The 12,366-nt window shown below is 33.8% G+C and overlaps 1 protein-coding gene across 1 annotated transcript; it reads left to right on the top strand.

Annotated features, from left to right (window-relative positions):
• The first annotated feature begins 3,353 nt into the window (after nt 1-3,353).
• LOC123657076 (putative RNA-binding protein Luc7-like 2) lies at nt 3,354-10,463 on the top strand. The gene is made up of 7 exons (XM_045592666.1): nt 3,354-3,414; nt 3,503-3,597; nt 5,516-5,614; nt 5,817-6,035; nt 6,160-6,372; nt 7,957-8,147; nt 9,310-10,463. The coding sequence occupies exons 1-7, from the start codon at nt 3,354-3,356 to the stop codon at nt 9,443-9,445; spliced, it is 1,014 nt and encodes a 337-aa protein (XP_045448622.1). The 3' UTR covers nt 9,446-10,463.
• Nucleotides 10,464-12,366: the final 1,903 nt, after the last annotated feature.

The raw sequence follows: 12,366 nt of genomic DNA, 5'->3' as shown, positions 1-12,366 counted from the left end.
GTGGAATTTCAATTGCACCAAAGCCGTATTAAATAGCAAAAACGCTTATTTGACTTTTAAATCTGATCCCACTGAGGCTAATTACATTAATTTTAAAAGACTACAAGCCACCAAAAAATATATTATCAGAAATGAGAGAAGAAACAGTTGGATAAAACTTTGTGAACAATTTAACAGATCGACTCCTATATCAGTCATTTGGACGTATATGCGAAAATTTAACAAAAGCTATTCTCCACCTTCCCATAACAACTCTGACTATTCTTGGATCTTTGATTTTCTCAAAAAATATACTCCAGATACTGTAGAGCCAGCCTTTAATCTTAATTCTTTCTGCCATATTCTTCCTAATCAAAATTTTATTATAAAATCTTTTACCATTGTCGAATTAAATTCTGCTATTTCATCCAGAAAAGACTCTACACCTGGCCTTGACTACATTTCATATAAAATGCTTAAACACCTGTCTTCTCAATCTAAACTAATTTTATTAAATATCCTGAATCTTCTTTGGGAGCATAATCTTATTCCTATGGATTGGAAGGTTGATTGTTTAGTACCTATCTTAAAACCCAACAAGGACAAGTTTAACTTTGATTCATATAGACCTATAGCATTGACTTCTTGCATGGGAAAAATATTTGAACAACTTTTAAAACAAAGATTGGAACATTTCATAGAGTCTAATCATATTTTACCTTCTAATCAGTTTGGTTTTAGAAGAGGCAGGTCTTCAAGGGAGAGCATTGCTCACTTACATCTTGATATTTATAATGCTATACAATCAAAGCAAGCTCTCGCTGGAGTTTTCTTCGATGTAGTTGGAGCCTTTAATAATGTTAACCATCATATTCTATCCACGGAATTAGCTGCGATTGGTTTACCTGTAAAAGTTATACAATGGATTTTTAATTTTTTGCACAGTAGGAAGGTATTTGTTAAGTATAATAATAGACTTATTGGTCCAAGGCTTTCTCATAAAGGTACATGTCAAGGTAGCATTTTGAGTCCATTGATTTTCACACTTTATATACATAGATTAAACTTAATTCTAGGCTCTCATATATACAATTTACAGTTTGCTGATGATTTGGTAGTCTATTGTTCTAGTAATAATATAACTACCCTAAATCTTAAGTTAAACGAAGCTTTAGTTAAATTAAATTCTTATTTTAATTATCTTGCATTGGACATTAGCTTTGAAAAGTCTAAAGTCATAGTTTTTAATAAAGTAGGGTCTGAAAGAATTAAAATAAACTATAATAATATATCTCTTCTTATCACAAATGAAGTTAAATTTTTAGGTGTTATATTCATGAATAACTTATCATGGAACAAATATGTAGACCACATAGTTGATAGAGCTCTTAAGGCTCTTAATATTTTAAAGTCTCTTGCAAAAACATATTGGGGTTCTGATCCAAAAATCCTTCTTACCCTATATAAATCTCTTGTACGCAGTCATTTTGAATATGGATTTCTATGTTTTTCTGCTAATGACAAGTTGGTTAACAAATTAAATATTATTCAAAATCACAGCCTGAGACTTATCACTGGCGCCATGAAAACAACCCCAATTAATTCGTTACAGGTCGAGTGCAACATTTCCCCTTTACACCTTAGATTTAAATATTTGAAATACTGTTTTTTGCTAAAACTGTTTTCCATTAGTAATCATCCTCTAATTAAAAAGCTTAATTACTTACATAGTAAATATCCTGTAAATGCTCCATTAACTTCTAATAACCCATTTATTCTCTTCGAATATTCATTCATGTTAAATCTAAATAACCAACACAAAATACACAGTTCTAGCAATTGGATGTGTTACGAAAAGGAGTTTGACTGTCTTATTAATCAAATCGATATTATTATTGACCATAAGCTAAAAGAGCGCCAGGAAGTTTACAACCTCATAGCACAATACTCTGATAAGTTCAAACAAATTTACACAGATGGATCAAAAAATGATATAAATGTTTCCATGGCCTATTATGTACCTCATCTGAAGTTTGGCCAAGGCGTCAGATTGAAAAAGGAGATATCAATATTTACAGCTGAAGCTCTAGCAATTACTGCTGCCCTAGACTTCATTAAAAAACAAACTAATCAATATTGGCTGATCATTACTGACAGTATGAGCGTTCTAAAGGCTTTAGATAATTATCAATTCAGTGCTAATACAAACTTCATCATTTTAGAAATAAGACATCTCCTTTATCAACTATCCAGAAGAAACTACAACATCAAATTATTGTGGACACCTTCACATATAGGAGTAAGGGGAAATGAACATGTGGACTTTCTGGCACGTTCAATTGTTGACAGTGACAGCGGCAGCCCTGTTGATGAGAATGTTGCCGTACCATACACTGATCTATTAGTTGCTATTAAATCAAAAATCCTATCTGATTGGCGTGATCTTTGGCGACAAACCTTGTTAAGAAAAGGATCTTGGTATGCTCAGATAAATCAAGATATTGGAAAAAGTCCTTGGTTTACTAAATCGCATCAACATAGAAGCAGAAAATATTATACAATACTATGCCGCTTGAGATTTGGACATTGCAGATTTAATGCACATTTGAATCGTATGCGTATCATCTCATCGCCCGTTTGCCCACATTGCACCAACAACTCTACACAGTCTTTAGATCACATATTTTTTGAATGCTCCGCTTTTAATCTGGAACGCCTCTTATTTATAGCCAACTTGTTATCAACTTCTGGACCAAAAAATGTCCCGCGCAATACACAAGATTTATTGACTAATTTGGATAACTATACTAGTATATTTGAATTTATTTGCAATACTATCAATGATATTTGAAACAGGATCAGGACCTTCATTCATCGGATGTGAAATTTTATTTTGATATTTCAGGCTTCGGCCTATTACAGACTTGGTTTCGACCTCGCCTATCACTTATAGACAAAGAAGAGTAGACGAAAATATGAAATTTCAGACTTGGTTTCGGCCTTACTCTACCAGTCATCGAATCAGAAGAACAATAAAGTTACTTCAGACTTGGCTCCGGCCTTTTGATATATCAGAACGAAACTTACAAATTCAGACTAGGCTGTATGGATTATAGTCCTTTGCCTTTCCCTATTGGGGATAAATTTTAAAACAACCATGGACAATTTACGACAATCGAAGTCGAACGCCATTTTCTAATTTATCAGTCTTTTTCTCAGGTCGTTTCCCTTGTTGGTCGAGTCGTGGTGCTTAAAATTTCATATCATTCCATTTGAATTTGATTTACTTTAAACTTATAATAATATTTGCTCACCTATGATCAGAAGGCTAATTATTTATTAATTCCGGAGTAAGAAACGACTAATACGTGACCATGTCTGCTCACGAGCAAATGAGGGCGATGTTAGATCAATTGATGGGCACTGCTCGAAATGGTACTGTTGTTATATATGTAAATAAATATCTGTTTAGTTGTAAGTATATTACTACCATTTATTAACATTTATAATTTTATAATTTCAGGTGAAACCGATAGGCACGGTGTTAAATTTTATGATGATACGGTATGCAAATCGTTTTTACTGCAGTGCTGTCCACATGAAATTTTATCATCGACCGTAAGTTTTCATTTATTTCATTTGAAGGTTCTTTGGCATCTTGAATATCTGAGATTAATATATTTTTAAGTACACTTCGAATACTCGGTGTGCAAATGTCGTAAGCAAGCAAGCAAAGATACTTGATATGTTTCCTTTTATCTCAGAAATTCTGTTATGGGTTTTGCTCTTTTTCTAATCATATATGTTGGGATATTATAGTCTTTTTTTTATTTTATGAAATAGAACTACGTTTAAATGAATTCATATCCCAACATTTGTGAGTCCAAACTATCATATCTTGTATTATAATCTGTAGTCCTAGGACGAAATTACATCAGAGTGGCATTAACTGTGGTGAAATATGCTTTTCAGAAAATGCCCAACACTAGTCTTTATTGTTCATCACAATACTTAACAGATGAGGGATAGATTGTAAGAGTTAGGCTGTTCTGTAAGTACCAAGATGTACGTATAACATTTCTAGTTAGCTGATTGTACTCTTACTGCTATGCAGGAATTTATTTAATTAAACTCTCTCTCAAGCTTTAAAAATAATTAATTTGATCCTCGGTTTCTAATGCTGCTTTGGTGAGTACATGTAAAAGTTATACAAAAAAATTTAAGCTGGGGAGAACTATTTGCTGATTGATTGTAACTACATTGGGTACGTACCATGCTGTTTACGTGGCTAGATAAAAACAATAGAGAAGATGCATGAATCAATTGTAACAAAAAAAAAAGTGTCAAGTTAGGAAAATATCAAATAACTATTTAAACAACATTTATAATTGTATTTCTGTTTGTAGCTCTGGATACAAAGGTTAATTTTATATATCATATATATGGTATGTTTGTTAAGTTATTATTCTGCACAAAAAGCAAAAATACTTGCAATCTTCCCCTTATACACATTTCTGTTATGTATTTCTTTTAATGTTCTGCTTCAACTGTATTTTATTTGGTGTATAAGGTTTTATTTTATGGTATAGTTTTATGGGTTCATATTTTTAATTTATAATTTGATTACTCTTCGCTAACTAATTAAATCAAAAATTTGAAATCTAAATGTTATATATTTAAATTTAAAAGTTTTAAAGTCAATGATAATTACAAAAGGACTGAATTTTTTTTTTAAATCTATGATTCAAATGCGTTTTCAAATGTTTTGTGCCAGTTTGTTATGAAAATTGTTGTTTATGCATATTGAGATTGTTTAAAGGCCGGTTAGGTTTGTCGAGAGGGTGTTGCCAGATGATTGTAAGTATTATAAGTATGGCAAATATATATGGGCCGGTGATACAGGATGAGCTGTGTTGGTGATATTGTATGTATTTCTTGCAACAATTTATTTCAATTATTTTTGGGGTTAATTTTGAATGTCTTTTTCATACTGTTTACATGTAATATGCACATCAAATGCTGTCAAAGTCATAATAGAAATATTTCTTAAGATCATTTAAAGGTGGGATATTTAGTCTTGCCCTTCTCAAAAGTACATTTTAAATGATTTTGTCGTGACACAGGCGCTAGTGTAAACAGAAATGTTTTAAAGTATTAAAAAAAAAAAAAAAAAAAAAACAGTATATTCAAATAGTTTTTTTTTAATGTATGTCTAAAAATTATTGATATTGTGTTTATGATGTGATGTTCACATTAAAGTTTGGGAATCTATGAAATCAGTCACACAGTCAACAGTTTCTAAATTTGTAAATAAATTCTGAAAAACAGATTTACAGTATACTTTTATACTGTTGTTTGTGACATTCTAAAAATCATAAATTTTATATTCACATCAAATTTTATTTAATTTATCAACAACTTTGTTTTCAAATAAATTCTCATATCCCATTATTGTTATAAAACATATTTAATGTCTTCTAATCAACTAATTTTATCGTTTTGCTTACTTTTCATGTTCTTGTTATTTTAATTGCAGCGAATGGATTTAGGTGAGTGTCCTAAAATACATGATCTGGCTCTCCGTGCGGACTATGAGTTAGCTTCGAAAACCAAAGACTATTTCTATGACATAGATGTAAGTATACAATTAATAATTGTCATTTATTTACTTGACAAAATTAATTTGTATTTGTTTGAATAATTTGTGCTGAAGTACTATATAAATAAAATAAAAATAAAATAAAATAATGCTTATAAATTTTAATTAATACATAGCTTGAAAATAATTCATATTTAACTGTCAAATATTCTAAAGACCATACTGTTTTATATCAAAGGCCACAGAACATTTAGAGGCATTCATCGCCGATTGTGATCGTCGGACAACTGCAGCTAAGCAGAGACTTGCGGAGACACAGGAGGAATTGTCAGCAGAAGTGACTGAGAAGGCCAATGCCGTTCATGAATTAGCAGAACAAATAGGTCAGAAATTGGCTCGAGCTGAAGCCCTCGGGGAGGAGGGAATGGTAGAAGAAAGTGTCAAACTCTTGGGAGAGGTATGGCGTGTATTCTGATATAAAAGTTTTTAAAGCTAAAATAGGTCAATGGTTATAAATCTAGTGTATATGGGTCTGGAGGTTACATTGCCGAAGTTTAATACTTATTAATTCCTCTTTTTAGATAGAAGAACTTCGTAAGAAGAAAGCAGTAGCAGAACAAGAGTACCGTAATTCCATGCCGGCGTCGTCGTATCAACAACAGAAACTACGAGTTTGCGAGGTCTGCTCCGCCTACCTCGGCATACACGACAACGACCGTCGGCTAGCCGATCATTTTGGAGGAAAATTGCATTTAGGTTTCATCACAATCCGTGAAAAACTGGCCGAGCTTAAGGTGAGTTTCATCAAAAGATATGCCGTATTTTTCATTAAGGACTCGCGCGTGCGCCTTAGCCTTTCTCTATGTAATTTACATTGTCGTGCGTAGGTAAAAGTGGGTAAAATTTCATTGTTTTTGTAAAATTGTGAAGCCATTACATTTTTTTATGATTATAGTTAGTTATAGTAGTAAAACTTTAAATTCAATTTTTTCCCATTCTTGGTTTTAATCGACTTCCAAAAAAGGAGGAGGTTCTCAATTCGACAGTATTTTTTTTATGTATGTGACTTCAGAACTTTTGACTGGGTGGACCGATTTTGACAAAAAAATTTTTAATCGAAAGGTGGTGTCTGTCATTTGGTTCCATTTAAATTTATTTGAGATCTTACAACTGCTTTTCGAGATATATCTAATAATGCGTTTTTACTTGACGCTTTTTTCGTCGACCTACGTTGTATTATATACCGCATAACTTTTTACTGGATGTACCGATTTTGAAAATTCCTTTTTTGTTGGAAAGGAGGTATCCCTAGTTTGGTACCATTATAAAGAAACCAGGATTTGAGGATGGGATCTCAGAGAAATCGAGAACAACTCTCGAAAACCCGCAATAACTTTCTATTGGATGTACCGATTTTGATAATTCTTTTTGATCACATTTGTCAATTTTATCGAAATCTGATAACTACTTTTTGAGTAATCTTTGGTAACGCGTAGTTACTTGACTATTTTTTCGTCGATCTACGTTGTATTACTCGTCGATGTAATTGAAGTCGGTTTTTTTTCCTTTGCGAGCAAACACAATTATTAAAGTTTACTGCCTTTTATCCAAGCACAGTTCACTTATTACATATATCTAGCTTATTAATTTTGAGGTTGCCCAACTAAGGAAGTATCTCAATCGAGAACATGGCTAAAATGATACTGCTTTTAAGTATTGTTGTGTTCCTGTGTTAAGTAAGGCTAGAGCTCCTGCGGAAGTGTATAGGCATCGGTTGGGACTTAGAGCTTAGATGGTATGTCTCAAGTACCAACCGTATGCAGACGATCAAAATTGATCAACAAGTGGGTAAAGGATCCGGATTCTCGAATGGCGGGGTCAGATTACACCATACGTCCTTATCTCCATCGCTCGGTCAGAAGGCGGCAGGAGGTCTTGACTTTCTGGGTGATATAGGTACTTACCGGACATGGCCGTTTCAGTCAGTACCTGCATTAAACAGCTAGGAGGGAAGCTATGCCTGCTTGCAACGAGTGTGGTCCTCCGATGGATATGGCGTTACTAGAAGAATGCGCCGCTTGGGGACTCCAGCGCCAGGATTTCGTAGCCATTGTAGACGGACACCTTTCGCTGTCGAGCGTCGTCTGCTCCAGGCATTTCCCAGCATCAAAAAAAAAAAAAGATACCCAGAGCTCTGAGGAAGGGAGCCAACCTCACTTAACTCCTTAGGTTAGATTCGGCGATTCGCTTGCAACGGTGCTCGTTTTACAGGCATTTATCGGTTACGGTATTTTAGCTTACCACCGGGCGGACTCTATGTGCTCGTTTACCACCTTTATAGTATAAAAAACCTAGTTAAAATTTTACGCCGGTTGCAGAAAACGGTGGAGAAGCGTCGCGAGGAGCGCGGGGCGTCCGAGCGGGAGCTGCGCGGCGGGCGGCGGCACTACGTGGGCGGGCGCGAGCTGGACCGCCGCGCGCGCCGCCACCGCGAGAGCACGCGCGAGCGCGAGCGCGACCGCGACCGCGGCCGGGAGCGCGAGCGCGCCGAGCGCGAGCGCGAGCGCAGGTCGGCCGGCCATTCGTTTGTTTGTTTCGACTGGTTACCAGTCTATATTGTCGAGCCGAAGGCAGAAAACTTGAGCGAGTTATCGCATTTCGACACCAACAATTTATACTACGCCAATTCGATTTTTCGATAAGTTTGTTTTTTTAATGCGAACTTGATAAAATGTGTTTTTATATGTAATAAAAAAAAATTGTGAAATTGCAATGAATAAATTAACTATTAAAGATACCAAATTTCAAAAAGGTTTCTTAATTAATATAAAAGTTATCACGTTTTTCCCTTTTATAAGCCTCTATTGTAAAGTTCACTTTTAAGAGTTAGCTTAGTATACATTGCTGGTGTCGATTTGTTTCTCTTGACTACAGACATTTACATTTGTATGTAGGCTGTAGCTGTTTGTGTTGTAAGATGTAGGTATAAATGTCCCGCCACACAAATGTGCAGATTACATGTACAAGCTTTTTCAAAACATGTGTTTCATTGTCATGATTTTTCTTTTCAACTAAGCATTTTATTCATCTTGAATTATGAAAAAGATACAAATGAAAATACAGCAGTGCCTTGTGATTTTAAATTAATGTTTTGGCTAAAATCTACATACATATGTTACATATAACTTTTATTCGTAATTGTTCTTGTTAATATTATATTGATTAAACTCAGTAAAATATACAGGTTGTTCGACTTCTAATTACGTTCCTTCTATTCGGGGCTTCTGTAGGTGTAATGGATCATGTTCTACGAGAAAAATAAAAACCTAGCCAATTTTTAAATTAGATGAGCTACTTTGATAGACTCGTTTCGTATGATACCTTACGTAAGCGCTTAAGCACGGTTATAATTTAACAGGAGAAACAATCTACAAGACAAAGAATTCGTTCTTTAGTTGTATGCGACAGTCAATATTAATATTTCACTTTATCGACGTTTTTTAGGAATTAAAAAAAAAATTATTGGTTGGTTATGCAGAAGTACGTTACCAGAATAGTTTTATAAAACAAAGTAAAATTTTAAAAATACTTTTTTTCCACGTGGAATGTGATCTAGAACAGCTACAGTACCACCCCCCATATGAAGGAACGTAGTTAGGAGTCAAGCACTATATAGCTAATTGTCTATAGTAAAATAACATTTATTTGAATAGCATATCTGTTAATTACAGACGTAGTCGTTCACGCAGCAAGAGCAAGCGGGAGGGTTCTCGCGAGAAGTCACGCGGTCGAGACAGAGATCGCGAACGCGATCACCGTCGTAGCAGATCTCATCGCTCTTCGTCGCGCGAGCGGAGACGCGACTGATTGCGACCTGTCAGACATGTCAAAATCCAGGGTCCAGTTATCATAATTTAAGAGCCCCAAGTGTCTGGTCGTCTGAAATCCTTTTGTTGTTTTTTACATGTGTAGAATTTGTTTATATATGGGGCGCTTAGAGGAAAATTGATTCGAATTCATTTTAAAAATAGAGCTTTAAGTTAAAATTAGCAAATCCCTTTTTTTTTCTATATAGGTATTGACAAAAAGTTTACCTTACTTTAATAAAAAATAGATATGCAATAAAATGTATTTAAAGGAAAATACTTTTTTGGTGATTAAAAAATATATTACAGAACTATTATATTAATCCTGGGATTTTAGAAAAGAAACCGAATCTGAGCCTGGGCTAAAAGGCATAATAAATCAAAATATATAAATAATACGCAAAAAAAAAACATTCATAAATATTAATTTTTTTGTATTTCGTAATTTGATGAATAACAGCCAAGAGAATAAAAACAGTTTTTGAAAAGTGAAAATAGCAGGAGATTATTATGACATAGCTATGCAATTAAACATTCATAGTTTGAGTTTTTAACAAGACAATATTTTGCTTAAATTATTTGATTTATCATCATAGTCTAGGATCCCGGGTCCATTTTTGCACTTGATTACTATCAAGCTAATTTTCCGTAACTAGCCTCATTTTGATGAGACACTCAAAACTCTCGATTGTGGGAGGTAATAGGGGTAGCGGGGATAAAATATGTTGAGTTGATGATTCTCAAAAATGTATTACTAACTAGGTTTTTTTTGTTAAATCTGATGATAATTATCTAAATTACTCGATAAATTATTTGTCCTACAAAGTGTTGGTTTGTTCAAAACATTTTGTCCCCTCCTTCAACATGTATGTAATATTATATAGTTAATATTTATATAATTTAACAGTCATATTGTCCTACAAATTGCTTGGTACGTTATTCCGGTTCCTACGCTCAGAAATTGTTAATACCTCAAGACAACTTTTCTCATTACAAACAGTAGAAAAAATATTACATAATGGGTTAGTGTGTTTTCTGACCAAACGAAACAATGTTCTACAAGAAAACAGGTATGTATCACTAGTCTGACAAGAATTGTCATTTTTTTGACTTCCTATACAGTGAAAACATCTTTTTTAAAATTTAAATAACTTTATTTTTTAGTAAAATAGGTACAAAAATTTGTGTATATATATGTTGCAGTCAAAACTCTTAACCAGTCAATAGCACTATTGACTAGCAAAATCAGTCAGAAGTACTTTTGACCGTTTGCTTTAGTCAATAATACTTTTGACTAAAATAACAGTTAAAAGTACTTTTGCCCAATGGAGCTGGTTAAAAGTACTTTTGACTAAATGATTCCGTCAAAAGTGGTTTTGACTGGTTGTATCAGTCAAAACTCTTAAAAATTTAAGGTGGTCAATAAAAATAACGAAAAACGCACATATAAACTTTTATATTACTCATTATTAGTGGAGAACGTGCTGATATTAGAACAAAAATGAGTGACTACGAAAAGAAAGAAGGCTTTTTGCAAAGAATTTTAGCGATGGAAGATATGAAAGATAGTCATTTCAATATGATGACAAAAGAAAAATTTGAAAAGTTTGCAATGGATGTGGAAGACGCAAAATTTAATGAAAAGGAAACACCATTACAGTACAGTAGACTACAACGCTTCAACACATTGAAGTTTGTGGTATAAAAAAATTAGTTACAAACACAGAACCTGTCAAATATTTTTGCCGGCTGAGGAAATCTACGACATTATTGATGCTGCTCATATTTCTATAGGGCATGGTGGTCGCGATAGACTTAAGAATGAAACGGCAAAAAAGTACGCTAATTTTACAAAAGAAATGATTAATGTATATTTATCAATGTGCGAAGTATGCCAAAGGAAGAAAAACAAGAAAAGGATGGGCCAGGTTTAGAAACCGATCCTGCACACTGAAATGAACAGCCGCTGCCAAGTCGATCTGATTGACATGCAGTCGCAAGAAGATCGCGGGCATAAATTTATTATGGTTTATCAGGATCATTTGACTAAATTTATTCACATTCGAGTTAATAGTGCTTTTGACTGACGCTTTTTTGCAGTTAAAACTACTTTTGACGGAGAGCGTCAGTCAAAAGTATTTTTAACCGCGAATTTGCAGTCAAAAGTACTAATAACCAATAATTTTCAGTCAAAACCACTTTTGACCAACTTGTTCAGTCAAAAGTACTTTTGACTGATTTCGCTAGTCAATAGTACTTTTGACTGGTTAAGAGTTCTGACTGCAACATATATAACACAAATTAATATTCATCAGATTCATCTGATAAATCTTCACTATCTTTGCTACTAACATCGCTGTTATCTTCATTTTTCTCATTCGTAATATCTGACTCTATAATAACATTAATAAATTAAGAAAAATTATATACCCGTATATGACGCATTGGTGCAGCGGTCATAGCACTGGCTATTGCGCTGGCGGGCTGTTTCGGGACCCCCAACACAGGAGAAAATCCTACTGGGGGTCGCTGAGTGTGAAGTGTCTATTTATTATTAATTATAATAATGAATAATCTATCAATAAATAATAATAGTATGAATACCTTGTATGTCAATATAATATATAATTCTTCAAAAGATGGACTTCAGTTATTGTCCATCTAAAATATTTTGGCAATTTTTCCGTGGGGCACTGCATGTGTGCATAAACCATATATAGTAGATGAACGCAGCTCTTGTAATTTGTTGTACCTATTCTTGTTTTATTGGTGGCAAATTTAAACTTACTTTTTTATTTTTAATGTATTTATACACTCACATATACACACAGACATTACATACATACCTGTCCCCACACCTACAGACACACGTATGAAGGAGGGGACTCTGATCAAACCATACATTTTGTAGGACAAATATTT

Source organism: Melitaea cinxia, chromosome 10 (genome assembly GCF_905220565.1).
Source record: "Melitaea cinxia chromosome 10, ilMelCinx1.1, whole genome shotgun sequence".
In the NCBI taxonomy this organism is placed as follows: Eukaryota; Metazoa; Arthropoda; class Insecta; order Lepidoptera; family Nymphalidae; genus Melitaea; species Melitaea cinxia.
The sequence above is the reverse complement of the archived record's forward strand: the minus strand, read 5'-3'. Positions and strand labels throughout refer to the sequence as shown.